The 19,786-nt window shown below is 34.4% G+C and overlaps 3 protein-coding genes across 3 annotated transcripts; 2 read left to right on the top strand and 1 right to left on the bottom strand.

Annotated features, from left to right (window-relative positions):
- Window positions 1-29: 29 nt before the first annotated feature.
- LOC129895932 (mitochondrial arginine transporter BAC2) lies at window positions 30-1,525 on the bottom strand. Its single transcript, XM_055971717.1, has 2 exons — window positions 942-1,525; window positions 30-759 (listed from the first exon to the last, which is right to left on the bottom strand). The coding sequence occupies exons 1-2, from the start codon at window positions 1,173-1,175 to the stop codon at window positions 103-105; spliced, it is 891 nt and encodes a 296-aa protein (XP_055827692.1). The 5' UTR covers window positions 1,176-1,525; the 3' UTR covers window positions 30-102.
- A 514-nt stretch (window positions 1,526-2,039) lies between these two features.
- Window positions 2,040-5,860, top strand: LOC129896903 (G-type lectin S-receptor-like serine/threonine-protein kinase CES101). Its single transcript, XM_055972893.1, is given in 8 exon segments — window positions 2,040-2,859; window positions 2,862-3,281; window positions 3,698-3,805; window positions 3,890-4,098; window positions 4,165-4,375; window positions 4,462-4,699; window positions 4,784-4,934; window positions 5,286-5,860. Coding segments are annotated over 8 exon segments (2,367 nt in total). The 5' UTR covers window positions 2,040-2,147; the 3' UTR covers window positions 5,604-5,860.
- Window positions 5,861-11,311: 5,451 nt separating this feature from the next.
- Window positions 11,312-15,202, top strand: LOC129894088 (uncharacterized). Its single transcript, XM_055969603.1, has 6 exons — window positions 11,312-11,592; window positions 11,697-11,829; window positions 12,565-12,668; window positions 13,566-13,710; window positions 13,822-13,962; window positions 14,156-15,202. Exons 1-6 carry the CDS (start codon window positions 11,552-11,554, stop codon window positions 15,026-15,028), a joined length of 1,437 nt encoding a protein of 478 aa, XP_055825578.1. The 5' UTR covers window positions 11,312-11,551; the 3' UTR covers window positions 15,029-15,202.
- The last annotated feature ends 4,584 nt before the right edge of the window (window positions 15,203-19,786 follow it).

The raw sequence follows: 19,786 nt of genomic DNA, 5'->3' as shown, positions 1-19,786 counted from the left end.
CTCAGGATGTTCTCTTTCAACAACATAATTAAAGAGAAGTTCTTTAGTCCACTTTTATAATGCTTTGTCAGATTGGACATTAGTATGATCATTATCAATTTGTCATTGTTGCTTACAAAGGAACCTCAGGGCAGTTTCATAGGCAGTGAATATAGCCCCATTGGCTAGGAATGCTCTGCCAACTGTAGTTCCCAAGCCTCTCCAAAGCACACCGTGTCCCTCGTTTCTTACACTTTGCCTGAAGCAATCAACAATACTGCAGTATTTTGCAGATTTAGACTCTGATTGAGCTTGGAGTCTGGTCTTAACAACATCTAAGGGGTAGCAGCTTATCCAGCTAACAGCTCCTGCAAGACCACCTGCTATTAGCATTGTTTGGTAGCTCTCTTGACCGTTCTTGCGACAGCCAGGGTGAAGTTGCTCCTTAGTATACTCATATACCCAGAAATATAGACCGTGAGAGTGTGCATCTCTGAGGACAGTAATGGTTAATCCTCGGTAGATTCCTCTCAAACCTTCCTGTCTGAAAATTCTTCTTGTGACATCTATTGGACCCTTGAGTCTAGTTGCTTGATTGGTTTTGCTTTGCAATTGTAATTGGATTTTCACCAGTTCTACAGGGCTCATAATTAGGCTCTGAATTGCTCCTGCTGCAGTGCCACCCAAAGCCACTCCTTTGTATGAGGGCGGGTCGCTTGATGGGATACTTCTGTCAAATGTTCGCGATAGTGTTGCATAGATCTGAAATACCATGGCATTCTGCAATAGGGAGGAAACTAGTGTTTTGATATTGTAGGAATGAACTTTGAAACTCAATTTGATACCATATTTGCCAAAAGTAGAAATCTAATTTATTTTTGCCCAAGATTATATAACTGAAAATCATATCCATATTCTGTGAAGAAATTCGTGTAACCAGAGTAGAGGAATACAACAATAACCTGAAAGGTGACGGAGGCTAGAGGAGCAGCCATGCCCCTGTAGAGAGACAAGGGACCTTCTTTAGAGACTACATGGCGGAAAACGTTGAAAGCAGAACCACTCTTAGAATTTTGCTGGCGAACTCTGATGCTGTCGAGTGGATAACCAGAAATGAGACCAGCTATTCCTCCAAATCCACCAGCCACAAATTCTTTGCCCCAACTACTTGCAAGGAACTCTGGCCAAAAATCCATGCCCCCTTCATCCCCCAACCCAAAAATACGTTATTTTTTCCTTCAAATCTATTGAATTTTTTTCCCCCTCTGGACAGCAATCAACATGTGCTTTCCCAATTTTTCTATAAGAAATAACCTCTCCTTGAATATCTCTCTAATATAATAAAAATTGACCTCTGCTAAAATATCTGTGATATAAAAAAAAAATGCATTGCACATTTCTGTTTGATAGTTAAAGAAATGATGAAGTGTGCACGGCCTTGAATCTTGAAAATGTGCGACACTGCAAGCTGATTTTGTTTTAGTGCAACCGATGCCTACAAATTACAATAGGAAACGGCCAACCACCTCTTTCTTAGGAAGTCCACTATTATACCACGTGGAACAATCAAGGTTAGTAGAGGTGGCAAATTGAACGTTAATTTTAAAATATTTTATCATTCTTAATTTTTAATGATCGAAAGTTGAAAATCAATCAGGAAATTTTGCAAGGAAAACAAATTGATAACCAGCTACGTAGTAAGAGATATGAGTGACTATAAAATTGAGCTGAAAAAAACTTTAAAAGGACTTTCTTTAACAAGAGGGGAAGAGCCCAAGCTGAATCAAGTTTTGACCTGAAAAAGAGCCCCAAGTTTGCTCTTTCAAATAAACATATGGATAACTTCATTACACTAAATCCAACAACAACATAAACCATGCGTCATAGAAATAAAGAGGCTAGTGGTATAGTGGGATATAAAAGTTGAATCATAAAAAAAAGTTGTATCTTTGGAGTAATCCAAAATAGCAGAATGACCAAGTCAACCGGGCTTTGAAAATTCTTGGTAATCAATTAGGGTGGATATACAAGAATTTTCTACTGAAAAAAAGAGACAGGTTTGAAATTTAAAACATACATAGAAAAAAACCTGGTCAACAAAAGAAAATAAAGCCAACAGCATGCTTGTCCCTGTTTTGTTCATTCTATTTTGACTGTAATACTCTCACATGGATACCTACAGAATTCTGATTGCTTTCATCCTCGTGTTTTTCTATCACTTTTTGCGTGCAGATTTTGCTATTTACAACTCAATATTGAAGGGACAAAGTTTAGCTGATTACCAACAGTTGGTCTCAGCAAATGGCTTCTTCAAAATGCAATTTTTCAGTCCAGGCAAGTCAAGAAACCGTTACTTAGGAATATTTTACACTAGGCCAAGTCTTGATATGTACTCGGATGTTAATGGAGGAGGAGATGAAAAGGCACTGTGGATAGCTAACAGAGATGATCCGATAACCGATACATCTGGAAGTCTTATGATTGCTCCTGATGGCAGATTAATGATTTCTCATAGTCAAGGCAATGTTATTTTGTTTAGTGCTACACCAACAGCAGCCACTAACTTAACTGCTATACTATTGGATAATGGTAATTTCGTGCTGAGGAAACTGAATACCAATAGCTTTGTTAATAGGACAGTATGGCAAAGCTTTGATTATCCAACTGATACACTTCTGCCTGGAATGAAGCTTGGGATTAACTTGAGAACGGGGCATAAATGGTCATTGACTTCATGGGTAAATGATCAAGCACCTGCTTCAGGATCTTTTACCTTTGGTCTTGACCCTAACGGTACAAATCAGCTGATGATCTTATGGATGGGCAAGGTCTATTGGAAGAGTGGCCCGTGGCCTACCGGCCATCTTGCTCTTAAATACGTCTGAATGAGGATGAGAAATACTTTATGTATACTGTTGATTTTGTTTATGAAAGGTACTTTATGAGCCCATTTGGATCAATTCAGGATGGTTTTAAAGGAAATGCAGTGTTTGGTAATTGTATTAATGAGACTTCCCATGCTGGCTGCGTGAAACGGGTACAGCCCCAATGCAGGGCAGCTAGAAATTACCGGTTTGAGCTGAGACAAGTTTACATGTTTGGAGACAGCTTTAAATTTGATGAGAACTATACCTTGAGTCTCTCAGATTGCAAGGCCAAGTGTGAGAATGATTGCTCGTGTGTTGCCTATGCCTCAGTCGATAGTGACACCGAAATTGGCTGTCAAATTTGGGGGAATGACACGAGTTTTGTGAAAACACAAAACAGTCTAGCCAGAGATGTTTTCTTTCTTACAAGAAAAGGTAACTCTTGAGACCAAAATTATTCAATAGAGTGATAGATCAAAAGGCATGCTAATAATGTTGCATCTCATATTATGATTTACTTTATCCAGCTCAAGATAAATTGTTTTGGGAGAGCATCACACCAATATCACCAATCTGCATTACTCTCATTTGCACACCATTCCAAAATTTACTAGTACTAGAACAAGCAATTTCTTTGCTGCATGATTTAAGTTAATAGAGGGTCATCTTCATTTCAATAATGCAGTCGTGCAAATGAACAACCATACGATACAGAATATTGTTTTGGAGGCTATTAATTTTATTTTTTTTGGACTTCTAGAGTACTGACAATTATGATAGTATCATAGTGTATTCCCAAGGTAAATTATGTGGAATTTTTATCAGAAACATTGACATACAATTTTTGACAGATAGGAAGAGAAAATGGTGGATATGGTTGACAATAGCAGTGTCCCTAATGGTATTTGTGTTTATTGGCTCCTTATTCTGTCTGAGACGAAGAAAACTCAGAGCAAGAGGTGAGCAATACATCCACTCTAGCATTAGTCCAAGGTGACACTTACTTGTCTTTTGAAATCTTCAATTTTGCATTTGTCACCTAGGCAAAGTCAGAGAAATGGAGAAAGTGTTATATGAGCTACGAGGTCCTCAGACCATTTCTGGCCAGTACAATACCAAGAAGACTTCTAGACTAAGCAAGAAGTTCAGGCATGATATACATATTTTCAGCCTAGAAACTATGTATTTGGCCACAAACAATTTCTCGTCTTCCAATAAGTTGGGAGAGGGAGGTTATGGACCTGTTTATAAGGTAAAAGTTTAGAAGATTTTTGGCTTAAGCTCATTTTTTAGATTTGCTAAGTAGCCAAAATTTCAGGGGATGTTGCTCGACGAGCAAGAGATAGCCATCAAGAGACTTTCGAGAAGTTCAGGGCAAGGATTGGTTGAGTTTCAAAATGAGATTATGCTGATTGCTAAACTCCAGCACACTAATCTTGTTAGGCTTTTAGGATGTTGCATTGAAGGGGAAGAGAAGATATTAGTTTATGAATACATGATGAACAAAAGCTTAGACTTCTTCCTATTTGGTATGGATTTCCAATTTCATGGCTAAATTGCTTAATTAATCGTAGTATTTGATAACTAATACCCCCTTCCCATTTTGATTGAATGAATCCTAGCAGAAAAGATTCACTAAAATGGAATACGCGTATGAACATTATTGAAGGAGTTGCTCAAGGGCTACTTTATCTCCACAAGTATTCAAGGCTGAGGGTGATTCACAGAGATCTAAAAGCCAGCAATGTCTTGCTTGATGACAGTATGAACCCCAAAATCTCAGATTTTGGTTTGGCCAGGATATTTGGAATGCAAGAGTTTGAAGCAAACACGGAGCGAATTGTTGGTACCTAGTAAGTCCTTTAATTTATATAATCATCAAACAAGGGTGATTCATTGTGTCGATTTTATTATGCACTAAGTTGCTCCCTTTTCAGTGGCTATATGTCTCCAGAATATGCCATGAATGGCATTATGTCCATGAAGACAGATGTATTCAGTTTTGGAGTTCTAGTACTCGAGATTTTGAGTGGCAAAAGAAACAACAGCTGCTATCACTTAGAACGCCCGCTAAACCTCATCGGAAATGTAAGTTTCCTCTCCTTAAAAATCAATATAGCATGATTAAGAGGCGGATGAAGTGTTAATTCAATGAGTTCAACTAAGCCTAGTACTTTACAAATGAGACATAGATATACAACAACAACAACATAGCTAGTGGAATTCCTTGTGTTTGGAAAGGGTCGTGTGTACGCAGATTTACCCCTACTTTGTATATTTGAAAATCACTCGAATTTTAAAATTCTGAAGTACAATGAGTCTGGTGCTAAAAACTTTAAATGTTCAACCTGTCAACTTTACATTGCTTTGGATCCACCCTGGCATGATCACTGAGTTGAACAAGGAAATTTCATACTTGACATGATCAATTTTCTCCAGGCATGGGAATTGTGGAAAGCAGGCAGAGTCCTTGAAGAACTAACAGATCCTGTATTGTCAAATGAATCAACACCAACGAACGAAGTGATGAGATGCATTCATGTAGGATTACTCTGTGTTCAAGTCATTCCTATGGACAGACCATCCCTGTCAAATGTGGTTATGATGCTCACAAATGATAGCCTGCAACTACCCATCCCCAAGCAACCGGCATTTTTCATTGAGACGGCTATGGCAATGGCAGAGACTGAAACTCATGAAGAAGTTGGAAATTGTTCCATAAATGGGCTATCAATTTCAGATATGGTAGCCAGATGACTTGCATCGTTGTACCTGTCAAAATTATCAACAAAATAAAGACCACTGCTTGTCTCCTTCATCTGGATTTTACTTTATTAAGTATCAAGATATTAAGTATGAGTTGTTGACAAAATAAAGTGAGTAAGCTTGTTAGAGCCTTTCAAGATTATACTGTGTCTAAACAATTTTTAGAGGTCACCCGTCAGCAACTTTATTCATTTGAACGCATTTATTTTGAATGAAAATGAAGATTCAGAATATCAATTGCAACTGAATTCAGAACTCAGAAATGTAGTAATTGTAACTAGTCTTGCAAAGTGAAATTCATTGAAGCTCCTCAATTTGTTGTGGACATCCTTAAACGAGCAAAAATGTGACCAAAATCACTTGGAAGTGCTTAATTTCACAGCTTTTGCTAATAATTGATGGGACAGTGTTACGTTACTAGTCATTTTGTTGTGTATGTACCATCTTCTTCTGTGTTAATTTGTTTCTTACAAACCTAATCTTACAGAGAACTCGATCAGGTCAACAACTCTTTGAACCTTATTCAAGCCATGAACAAATTATGTGGCCAAATCCACCAACAATATAATGTGTCATTTCTTTCACCCTCAGTTAACCAATTCCTTATGCATTATTGCCTTTGACTTGGTTATAGTAATTTTAAAAAAAAAATCGATAGCTGTACTTTTATTTGTCTCCAAAAAAATCCAGATGAATTAAATTGGTTTAACCTCTCCATTAGTGCCAATCGCCCCACTGTAATATTGAGTATTAGGACAAATAACAAATTCAACTAATATAATTTCTTTAAGTATTAAAAGGGGCAGGCCGGTGCACTAAACTTTCGCTATGCGCAGGATTCGGAAAAACATTGTATTTCTGCCAGAAACTGTTTTCAAGGCTTGAACCATCACACAATACTTTCTTTTAAGTATTACGTATTTCTAATTCTTATTTTGTGGAATCGATAATTCTTTATTGCTTTCATTCGTTGTTCCTTATAATCTCGAAACATGCACGTGCTTTGGTTAGGTAGATATGAATGCATTATTATTACTTATTAGCAATAATCAATTAGAAGGAAACGACATTATATTAAGTATAAATGATTGTTCTAAATAGTGGGAGAAGAGGGCACGTTGCATGGATATCGTTACGTTGCATTAAAGGGAACCCAACATAATTCACATGGTGTCTCTAATAATCGAATTGAAGATTTTAGTTTTTTCTTTTGCTTAATTCCTCCATCCAGGATTAGATATTGATATTAGGACCTTGATTAATAATCTAGATTCGTGTCAATATTTGAGCTTAGTCTCTTTTGTTTTAAAAATAGATTAAATGAAATTGAACGCTACACCTCTTCTAGCTTAAGACACAATTAATTCCGCTTTATACTTAATTCATAATCTCGAATTCGAACCTTACAGAAAAAATATATAAAACTGCTAATATGAAATATTTCATTTTTAGTATCTTATGGGACACGAATTTTTAAAATAATCAGGTACTGTGTGGTTAAAAAATGCACCAAAAAAATTAGGAAAATATATATTTTTTAATCGTAGTTCCATTTTCACAGTTTCTAGCATAAAATTTAAAACGCGTATGAATTATGATAACACGACGATAACTCTCCGACAAAACCTCTTATTCTGGCACTTTTCGATTAAACCAGTTCCTTCTCCTAAAGCTAAAAAGTTAATTATTTCTTTGGGTGGATTAGTTTAATTATTTGATTAAAATAAATAATAATTTGCTTTTGTGATTAAAGCTAATGGTTGCCAGTCATAATTCTATACTGGGAAGCTAGAATCATTACTTTTAACACGCACTAGAAAGAGTTGCCGTTGAAGGAATAAATAATTAGTTACTTTTCATTTTTCTATTTTATGGGTATTTGGGGTAGGAATTGAAGTGAATTTGTTAAATGGGTATGGTGGAGAATTTAGGTACATCTCAATATATGATTAGCATCAACTAGAAAAATAATACTTATTACCATATACTTAAGATTGGAAAAAGGAATACAAAGTATATATTCTTTTAGGGAGAAGAGGACCCTACTTTAGTATTTTAATTTGTTTTTGTCCTTGTGATTAATGATTTCCAATACTGAAAATTATAAATAATTCTATCATGCGAAGATAGAATAGAATCATCACTTTAGCAATACAAGGAACGGTTGGCGTTTAAGTAATAGATTGGACTAATTAAGGAGATTCCCTAATACATGCTTATAGTACTCATCAATAATAGTCTGTTTGGTCAAGCATCTCGAAATCAAAAAATGTTTTTCCCCAAAAAACAAGTGATCTTTAGTAGTAGCAAAGATCGAAAAAAATAGTTTTTTCCCAAAAGCATTTTTTTGTCCTTGTTTAAGCGCAAATTGTTATTCTAATGTTGAAAAAAACGTGTTTTTCAAATTGATTATCAAACACAGATTTCACCAAACAAGTTATAAGTTGAGGCCGATCTAGCCTTAAAGCAGTAGATATACATGAGCCTGCTAGCTTTTATCCAAATTCTATATAATATTTAATTACGAACTCAATTATTATTATATATTAAATTAAATAATTATTCTAAATAATTCTAAAATTTAAATTCTGAATTTGTCTCCATCAATATATCTTCATTAGCATTTATAAGTGAACAAACAATGCACATGGATATCTACTAACCACATAACACTTTAAAACAAGTGATCATGCGTGATTAGGGAAGGCTGGATATTAAATTTTAAAAAATTACAATTTGATTAATTGACCCCAAAAAACTCAGTCCAACAACGATGAATATCCTGTTTTTTGCTTCTTATAATCAAACAAACGAATGTGGGGCTTGTTTGAAATTGTAGCACTTCTCTAATATTTATAATACTGCCTATTGATTCTCAGTAAAAAAAATTAATGGAAAAATAGTGAGTTTTTAATAGTGCTTGTCCTTTTTTAGTATCTTAGGTAATATTATAGCTTCACATATATAAATCGATGCATCTATATGTTATTAACACAAAACGTTATCAAATTATCTCAAACGATTTTTTCTTTTTATCTTCAACGTATGCTACTAAACAATAAATTTTATTTTCCAAGTCCTTTGGTTACATTAACTAAGATCAAAAGTATATACTCACTCTAAAAACCAATTTAGCATAATAAAAAGGATGGACAACAATTTATATTTGTCCTCTTTTTTTATAATAATAATAATGTGAAGAAAAGGGTCACACTTTTTGTAAAGTTGAAGGAAATCTAACACGGGAAACAACTGTATTTAGGTACAGCTCAGTGAACTAATCATATACAGCTGTGAGCAATTTTGTGCACCTTTCTATTTGGCTCAATCATAAATAGTCAGAGACCAAGTTAAGAAAGGTACATAATTATGTTGTAAAATGAATGAGATTTCTTTATTTTTAATCAGAAATATCAAGTTTAAATATTGAGAAGAAGAAAAAAAAATCTACTAAAAGTATCATTCCAAAAAATGAATACTGCAATACACTAAATTTAATTCGACTCTAACAAAACACCGAATGAAAAAAAAAAAAATTGCCAGCGGCGCTTGGTTGCTTACGAGTTACGAGACAAGGCAGTGGGCCACTTGGACATTGCAGTTGGGAATAACCGAATGATACTCATATTCTGCATTTAATTTCTTGCCGCTGCTGATTCCTTTTGTTCGTTACATTTTTCTATGCGCCCACACAAATCCAACTGATTTTTTTTTTCTGCTAAAAAATGAAATCAGAATTTAAATTGGATTAATAGTATTCATATTTCATGGTCTCTTAATTATTGGTAAATATTTAATTTTAGTCCATATGATATTTAATTAAACATATTAAATTTTTAGTTAATTTAAATAATGTACCTTTGATTCATTTGTTTGTGAATATTCACAAAATGTTATATTTGTACCACTACTTTATATTTGATGGTAATATAAAATTTCATAAATAATCAAATATAACATGTATATTTTTTCATGAAAAAACAAATATAAATTTTAATTCATTGAAAGTTAAATATGCGGAGTCATATGACAAAACAATAATAAATTTATTATACCTTTAAAATAATGATTTCACAATTTTGTATATATATATATATATATATATATATATATATATATATTAATCTTTCTGTGTTTAAAAGACAAATATAGCGGATTCAATCACCCATTTGTCTTGACCAAAAAGATGCAAGCAGCAAGATTTAAAGTATGGATGAAAAATGGAAAAACAAAGTATTATACTCCTCTTATAATTAGAGTATTTGACTCAAAGTATAACTTAAAACTGAACATTCTAATATATCTAATATTACACTCCTCCTATAACTAAACAACTTGTTATTCTGAAATGTATTTCGTTGAATGTTGAGTTATTTATTTAAATAATTATAAATAAACTTTCACATTACATATTTTTTTTATTTTTTTAAGTGGTGCACCTATATTTTAAAAATGCTAGATTCTCTTTTGACGAGCAGTGAGCAACACTTACACATTTGGTAAACCTGAGCTATTTTAAGTGAGTTGATGAATACTTGTCGAACACTCAAAACAGCTCAACATTAGGTGTTTTTGGGAGGACAAAATTGCCATTTTAGGACTAGCGCAGTAGTAAAGCTTAGGACTTGGGCTTATAAACGGTGGGACAACAAAGACCATTTTCTTCCACAATTTTGTATTTTTTACCTTAAAACAAGGAACATCTCTATTTTCTCCTAAACAATAGGCAAATCTTTTTTACTACTATAAAATAAAATAAAAACTGCCATATCCGCCTATGAGTCTATGGCCCTTTCTTTCTCTAATTCCTTCTTCAATAGATATCTATCCCAAATCAATCATAATATATTTACCTGAGTATCGAAATCAAAAATTTCATTAAAAATATTTAAATTTAATATTTAACTTATATATATAATCTATTTTCTTGATAAAATTGTGTTCAACGGACCTATCTTGAATAATTATAGCTAACTCAATTCATTTATTTCTTTCTATTTTGAATGGTAAATTTAACACCATTTATTAATTATTTTGACCAACAACTTCACCAACATTAATTGAACTGTTATTGTAAAAAAACAAGAACAGTTAATATTCATCCGCATTAGGTGATTACACTAAATCGTGTAAATTTATCTATAATTAAGTGATGTAATGTGGTGACAATGCATGAAAACTAACCATGGTTAGATGTTAAAAGTTTTATGTATAAGCACATGTCATATTTTTTATTGATTTGATATAAGTATCAGGTGCGAATAAGTTTTTATCATTAAAAACTAATAGACATATATGACAAATAAAACGGACTAAAAAGAAAATAAGAGAAATCGGAGTGAGTAATAATTTAGGTCTAAAAAAAAAGTAATAATTAAGGTGAAAATAAGGTGGATCCTTAGTTCTCTCCCGTTTTTTACTCCCATTATTTATTTGATAATACGGCCCGCCAATTTCGTATTGTATAAGCGCATGATATGGCCTCAACGTTTCCCATTTTTACCGTTATCAGACCCGCTTATTACTGACAGTAAAATCCGACGGGGCACCTAAAGATTCTCAATCAACAGCCAGCTGCTACATACTCATATATAAATTCTTATTTTTCTTCCCCATAAATATACTTCTCTTGTGCATGTGTATTTATTTAAGGCCATCGATCTTCATGGGTTCTTCTTAGCTTTTTTATATTAAAAAAAAGTAAGATAAATTTTATTCTTTATTCATGTCCATTTAGATTCTGGGATAAGCAGGAACTTGTCTTAGACTTGACATCCATAAAGGTTTCTTTTCCCCTTTATCAAAACAAAGCAGTAGCTAATTCTTTTCTTTTCTTTTACCTTTTTCGAAGTTGATTCTTATCGTGAATTGAGTTGCATTTTTTCCATCTTGTATAAATTGGTGATCCCTTTCATTTTGGGAACTCCAAGAAATTCAAGATGTTAGACGCATGGCTGAAAAGCAAATTCTACGCCAAAAGGTAATAACAATAATTCTGCAAAACGGCTCTGTTTTTCTCTCTGTTAATTTTTTGGGGTGGGTTTTGAATTCTTTGGTATTTTTTTAATTTTTTTTCTTGTACAGCAAGTCGACAATAAAGCTCACAAAGACTCGAATCGAGATGGTAAAAAGGAAGCGGAATGCAATGCTGAAGTATTTGAAGAATGACATAGCCGACCTCCTTAAAACTGGATTGGACATCAATGCCTACAGCAGGGTAAATTTTTCTTTTTCCTTTCTTTGATTACTGAGATTTAAATCTTGAAATTTGTAGTACCTTGTTAAGAAATCTTTCCAAATCTGCCTTCTGTTTTGTCACTTTTTTCCCTTTGTGATTTGTTATATTTGTTTCACTGGTTCTTTCGAAAAAAAGGGCTCTTATAAGGTTTGAGTACACTCTCTATCTGCCACAGACCTCGCTTTGTGGGATTTCACTTGGTATGTTGGTATGTTGTTGTTGTGATTAGTTATACAATCAAGGATCAAGAAATGCTGCAATATTGAGATACCGTTTTCTCTTTCATCCTCTTTTGATGTAATGGATTTTTCTCTCATCAAATATTATGAAGATCTCCGTCCAGAAAATACTAAACAATAACAACATCCACAGTGTAATCTCTACCCCTACCTTTGTGGGTAGAAAGACTGTTTTTCATAGACCCTGAGCGTCTAGAAATGACTGCATTTCTGAAGACAACGTGATTTCAATCATTAATGCTTGGAATCACTTGGCATCTATAAATTATACTGAGAACCTGCTCAGGGGCTTTATGTGATTGCTGAACATAGATTTTGGAAGGAAAATTAGTTGTATAGGATGAATCAGTGATTGCCTCGAAGTTGGCAGAGCTAAATTTATTTCATGTAATGGCGAGTCTAGAAATTTAAGTGGCTAGCAATTGTGTGGATAGCTCAATTTATTCTAATTTGGGATCTTGGTTGTTTGCAACAGGCTGAAGGCCTTCTGGTTGAGCTGAATCTCTCTAGATGTTATGATTTCTTGGAGCAGTATTGTGAACACATCTCAAATAATCTTTCGGTGATGTATAAACAGAGGTATGTGTCTTTAAATAATTATTTTCTTGCTTTTTTCTACGTGTGATGCTCTCGTATCCATGTGAGACATAAATTGTTAGAATATTTTGTGTATTCAAATTCATGGTGGTTGCTGTTAATCCTCTGGCAGTTTGTTTAGTCGATATGTATTTTCATTAGTTGGCTTGTCAAGATTGCTTAATTAGGTTCATTAAGCACAATTGTTTGAACATTGCGGAATGCATGCAATATCGTTTTCATATTTGTGGACATTGATAATTGGGAAAAATATTTCTGAGCTAGCACTCCATTTAGTTTGGAAGCTTAAAGGTGAGTTTTCTAAATTTTCTCTTCGTGAATTAATTATATACGACGTTCCTAAAAACCGTGGAGGTGTATATATGTATATTATGATGCTTACGGAACCATATTTTCAGTTCTACACTTGAAAAACTTAAAGCCTTCCCAAAGTCCTATTTGGGCATAAGGAGAAGGGAACTTGAGTTTAGCATTGATCATTAGGTCTACTTGAAGATTTTTGTCTGTACTTGTGACTTCCAGGTTTTGGGAGGGATCTTTAACTGTTTATATCATGTCACATGTACATATCTAACATCTAGTAGAGTCCTACAGATCGGTGTGGAGATGTGCGTGACTTATCTTTGAGAGGCTACATACTCTTCAAAAATGTTGTTTGGTGCTTGTCAGATACTCAAAAAGTAGTGTAGTTTTGGATGGTCTTAGATGAGTGCAACATTATTTTTGGAGAGTGTGAGCAACATATCATTCTATTATTTTATATATGTTATAATTTGTGAGATGGGATGAAACATTGCAAATAGCTTCCTTCAGATATTCTGAGCTGAATATGGTGATACAAATGATAATCCTCAATTTCTGGGTAATTTTTGCTTATAGGGAATGCCCTGAGGAGTGCAGAGAAGCGGTGGCATCTTTGAACTTTGCAGCAGCAAGATTTGCGGACGTTCCAGAATTACGCGAACTAAGAACTGTATTTACTGAGAGATATGGAAATTTCCTAGAATGTCATGTCAGTAAAGAGGTAGTCACTCATGCTTTCTCCATCAGATAACATTTTTCTATAAAATTTACAAATGCAACTTTACTTTTTCTATCTCCATCTGGAAAATAAACGCGCTCTCTCTCTATACAGTTTCTCCAGAGCTTAAAGTCAGTGCCACTGACAAAGGAGATGAAGCTTCAGTTGATGAAAGATATAGCATCAGAATCTGGTATAGAATGGAATTCAAAGGCTTTGGAGCAGAAGCTATACAATCCGCTAGTGTCGGAACAAGTAAGCGTTCAATAGAACATCATAATATCCTGTTTTCTTGTATCTAAGCCAACTTGAAATTTGAATTGCTAAAATTAAGTTTGATGTATAAAGAATTGAAAGTTATTTCAATTTTTCACATTCTGTTATCCTCTCTGTTTGGAGTTTCACATTTAATTAGCCTTCATCTAGATCTTATCTGATTCTTTTGCAGGACTGGACAAAGAGTCAGAGTGATCAGAAGCACAATCTACACGGGAAGATGGAAGAACCACCTCAGAAGAAAGATTCTGAAGTTGCTAAGTTTAATCGTGAGAACGTGAGGCAACTGTCCAAGGATAAATCAGAGCACAATTCATCTAATGGCAGAAAGGTGGTCCCTGATGATGAACAAAGTTCGCCAATGAGAAGGAGGGAGAGAAGTAACAGAAGGAGAAGAGATAGCCTTAGCAGAAAATCTGACGATTCGCCTCCAGTCAAAGATATTGAAGTGATCAAAAGGCAACACAATAAACCAGAGATTGAGATTGTTCCTGAAGAAGAATCTGATGACAAGAAGCCATTGCATTATAGGTCAATTCTCCCTCCTTATATCAAATCAAGAGCGAGTTTAACAAAAAACTCTTCAGATACCGCCTCTCCTACTAGTTCCACTGGAGAAGAAAATTGCAAGGATGATACAGCTGAAAAGGCCAAGGACAAGTCAAGATCAGCTAGGACGAGACGTGGCACAAAAGTCTCAATTGGTGATGATAAGGAACCTCAGGATGAAGAGGAAAAGCTGATTGACAGGCTGTTGATGTACTTAAGCAGGAAAAAGTCCCAAAAATTAGTTAACACACCAAAAGAAGCTGCAGTTGACAGTCCTAGTAAAGTTCCAAGGCGGAGAAGTATGGGGAGTAGGGCGCTATCCCTTCCAACAGAACGTGAACAAACAAGTCCAAGAGATATAAGTAGAGGGCACGTTCGAGCAAATTCATGTCAACCTGATATGTTGGGTTCAAATAGACATGTCCATCCTAAACTACCAGACTACGATGACTTTGTGGCTCGACTAGCATCTCTCAGAGGACAATCAAGAGAATAGATATTTAATTAGATGAACTCATATTCCTTCGTATTATATTTCATAGTCATTTGTCAATCATATTCTTCTTTTACATGTTAGGATTGTTGTTTGTAAGCAGTATATAAATAGCCCATCTCATGCTATTGTAAATAAACTAGCTAAATAAAGTTTATGTACTGTCCTTTCATAGAATTCTTAGATTATGTACCTCCCATTTGTTCAAGTATCCGAGAACATGAAGCACCATGCAGCAAGACTATATTCAGCAACAACCAACTATAGAAATGAAAGTCTATTGCGGAATCTAATAAATAATTTAAAAACCTATAGTAAACCCATTTCTAGCAAAGAAAACTGCACAGAAGGAATCAAGCATATGGCACCAATCAATTTCCTCGAGGCACTTGTGATTTTATTACATATTTAAATTTACATATAAAAGATCCGAAAAAATCATTTTTGTTATAAAACAAACTAAACTTAGCAAATTAATAAGAAGGAGAGACAGTAAAAGAAAAAGAGAGTTGAGAGAATTATGCGGAAGAAGAAAGAAGTAGAAGAGTTATGTATTATTTCTTCTTCAGTGTATCAACATTCTCTAATCTCCAAGGCTATTTATAGCCAAAGAAATCAGAGGATAAATAATGGAGAAATGGTAACATAACATTTAGTGGGTACCACTAATGAAAGTGGAACATCTATTACATGTTGTTCTTTCATAACACCCCCCTTGGATGTCCACATGTAATGTGTCTCATTAAAAAACTTTACAAAAAACAATATACATAGTTATTCTGAACACCCATAGAAGTTATGCCTCGTTAAAACCTTACTAGAAAAAATCCAATGGATAAAAGCCTAGTGAAGGAAAAAGAGTACACACATCTGGTAATATACCTTGATTACTGCCTTATTAAAAACCTTATCAGAAAAATCCAGTGGGACAAAACCTTGGTTAAGGGAAAAAGAGTACAACGCGTATTTTACTCCCCCGATGAAAACTTCATTTGATATTTTGGAGATGACGCATTCCAATCTTATATCTTAGCTTCTCAAAAGTTAATGTTAGTAATGCTTTTGTGAATAAATCTGCAAGATTATCACTCGAACGAACTTGTTGTACATCAATATCACTATTCTTCTAGAGATCATGTGTGAAGAATAATTTTGGTGAAATATGTTTCGTTCTGTCTCCTTTTATGAAGTCGCCTTTCAATTGAGCTATGCACGCGACATTATCTTCGAATATAACTGTGGTACTTTGACATCATTTTCCAGGCCACATCTTTCTTTGATGAACTGTATCATCGATCTCAACCACACACATTCTATACTTGCTTTATGAATTGTTATTATTTCAACATGATTTGAAGAAGTAGCAACAATAGACTGCTTTGTAGATCGCCATTTTAGAGCAGTTCCTCCGTATGTAAATAAATAGCCTATTTGAGATCGAGCTTTAAGTGGGTCTGGTAAATAACCTGCATCTGCATAACCTTTGTTAGTATAAAACAAACTCATATCAATGGTACCCTTTAGGTATCGCAAAATATGTTTGATACCATTTCAATGTTTTCGCGTTGGGGTTGAACTATACCTTGCCAGCAAATTAACAGAAAATGTTATATCAAGTCTGATTGCGTTAACAAGATACATAAGTGCACCAATAACACTGAGATATGGTACTTGAGGATCAAGAAGTTCTTCATTCTCCTCCGGAGGTCGAAATGGATCTTTATCCACTTATAGTGATCGAACAACCATTGGAGTACTTAATGGATGTGCTTTGTCCATGTAAAATCATTTTAAAATTTTCTCAGTGTAGACAGATTGGTGGACAAAGACCCTTTTTGCTAAATGTTCAATTTGCAGATCTAGACAAAGTTTGTCTTTCCAAGATCTTTCATTTAAAATTTTTTATTTAGATATTCAATTGCCTTTTGGACCTCTTCAGGGTTTCCAATGGGATTTATGTCATCAACATAAATGGCGATTATAACAAACTCTAATTCCGTTTTCTTAATAAAAACACATGGAGAAATAATATCATTTATATAACTTTCATTTATCAAGTACTCACTAAGGCGATTATACCACATACGTCCTGATTGTTTCAGACCATATAGTAATCTTTGCAATTTGATTGAGTACATCTCCTCAGACTTAGTTCATGCTTCAGACAATTTTAATTCTTCTGGGATTTTCATGTAAATTTCATAATCAACTAAACCATAAAGGTAAGCTGTAATTACATCTATTAGATGTATTTCAAGATTTTATATATAGCTAAACTGATGAGATATCGAAAAGTTATTCCATCCATAACAGGTGAATATGTTTTTTCATAGTTTACCCCGAATCTTTGAGAGAATCCTTGTGCAACAAGGCGTGCCTTGTATCTTACAATTTCATTTCTATTATTTTGTTTTCGCACAAAAACCCATTTATAGTCAACTGGTTTTACACCTTCAGGGGTTTGGACTACAGGTCCAAAAACCTCACATTTAGCAAGTGAGTCTAATTCTGATTGAATTGTCTTTTGTCATTCTAGTCAATCACATCTACGTCGACATTCTTCGACAGATTTAGGCTCAAGACTTTCACTATCTTGCTTGAGGGTAAGTGCAACATTATATGCAAAAATATTATCCATCGTGATTTTTGATCGATCTAAACTTATCTCATCACCAATAGAACTTATTGAAAGTTCTTCATTCACTTGAGTCTTAGATTCACTGATTTTTTCAGGAATATCAGGATCACTCAAATCTTGACCTTCTTCAGGAGGTTCTTTTGTAGTATCATCTTTATTATTTCTCACGCTTCTCTTTCTAGGATTTTTATGCCTTGAACCCAATGCTCTACCAGACGTGTTTGGGATTCAAAAGCTATGATACTAGTAGATGATTCTTTTGGGACATCAATACAGATAGGCATATTCACTGCAAAGATATGTGACATAGTTATCCGTTTCAAATCAGTAAATACATCTGACATTTAAGTTGCTATTTTCTGTAAGTGGATGATCTTTTGGACCTCTTGCTCACATGTGCAGGTGCGTGGATCAAAATGAGATAGTGATGAAACTTTCCATGCAATTTCTCTTTTGGGTTCCTTTTTCTCTTCCCCTAATTGCGAAAAAAGTTATTTCATCAAACCAACAATCTGCAAATCGAGCAGTAAATAAGTCTCCTATCAATGGTTCAAGGTAGCGAATTATGGAGGGTGAGTCTAACCCAACATATATGCCCAACCTTCGTTGATGGCCCATTTTTATACATTGTGGTGGTGTTACGGACACATATATCGCACAATTAAAAATTCCTAGATGGGCTATATTTTGCTCATGACCAAATACTAATTGTGATGGAGAGTATTTATTATAATTTGTCGGTCTGAGACGTACAAGTGTTGTTGCATGTAAGATAGCATGACCCCAAACAATAATCAACAATTTTGTTTTCATTAATATAGGTCTTGCTAGCAATTGTAAGCGCTTATAAATGACTCTGCAAGGCCATTTCGAGTATAAACATGAGCAACAGGATGTTCAATTTTTTTTCCAATTGTTAAGCAATAATCATCAAAAGCTTGAGATGTAAATTCTCCAGCATTATCAAGGTGAATAGCTTTAATTGGATAATCTGGGAATTGCACCCTTAATCTTATTATTTGTGCTAATAACTTCGCAAACGCCAGATTGAGGGATGATAAGAGGCACACATGAGACCATCTTGATGATGCATCTATTAAGACCATAAAATATCTAAACAATCCACTAGGTGGATGAATAGGTCCATATATATCCACATGTATACGCTCTAAAAAGTTAGGAGATTCGATGCCAACCTTCAGGGTTGATGGTCTGGCAATTAATTTCCCTTGATAATAAGCAGCACATGAAAATTCATCATTCGTAAGAATCTTTAGGTTCTTTAACGGATGTCTAGTTGAATTTTTAAGAATTTGTGTCATCATTATTGATCCAAGATGACTTATTCAATCATGTCATAGCACAAGTGACCTCTTAACTGAACTAGACGTTTTGATGACCGGCAGATCCGTGACCAATGCCCCATACCTCAACATCTATGACATATACTTTCTGAATTTTTCTTTAGTATAGCTTCTTGCTTTTCACTCCTTTTTTTATATTGCTGATCATGAGCATCATGATTATAATTTCTTCTTCGACCATGACTACGACCATGATTGGGCCATAGCCTCTTTCTCGTTGGTTATAATTTGTCTGATTCACTTCAGGGAGTGGCAAAGAACCAACAGGCCAACTATCATGATTTTTCATTAACAGTTCGTTCTGTCGTTCAGCAATAAGAAGGTGAGAAAGTAATTCAGAATATTTTTTAAAATCCCTTTCGCGATATTACTGCTGCAGAAGCATATTCGTGGGTAGAAATGTGGAGTGTGTTTTTTCAAGTTTGTCTTGCTCAGTGATTTCTTCTCTGCATAAATTTAACTATGCTATAATTCTAAACAAGGCAGAATTATATTCAATTATATATTTAAAATCCATTAATTTCAAATTGAGTCAATCATAACGTGCTTGTGGAAGGATGACTAACTTCAGGTGGTCATATTTTTTTTTAGGATTCTTCCACAGTTTAAAGGGGTCTTTTAATGTGAGGTACTGTAATTTTAACCCCTCTTGATGATTTGTGACGGAGAAATATCATGGCTTTGGTACGGTCTTGACTAGTTGCCATAATTTCATCTTTGATGGTATCTGCCAAATCCATCAATTTTAGGTGTATTTCG

This window comes from Solanum dulcamara, chromosome 7, assembly GCF_947179165.1.
Source record: "Solanum dulcamara chromosome 7, daSolDulc1.2, whole genome shotgun sequence".
NCBI classification, from domain to species: Eukaryota; Viridiplantae; Streptophyta; class Magnoliopsida; order Solanales; family Solanaceae; genus Solanum; species Solanum dulcamara.
This window is presented reverse-complemented; position numbering and strand designations above follow the sequence as displayed.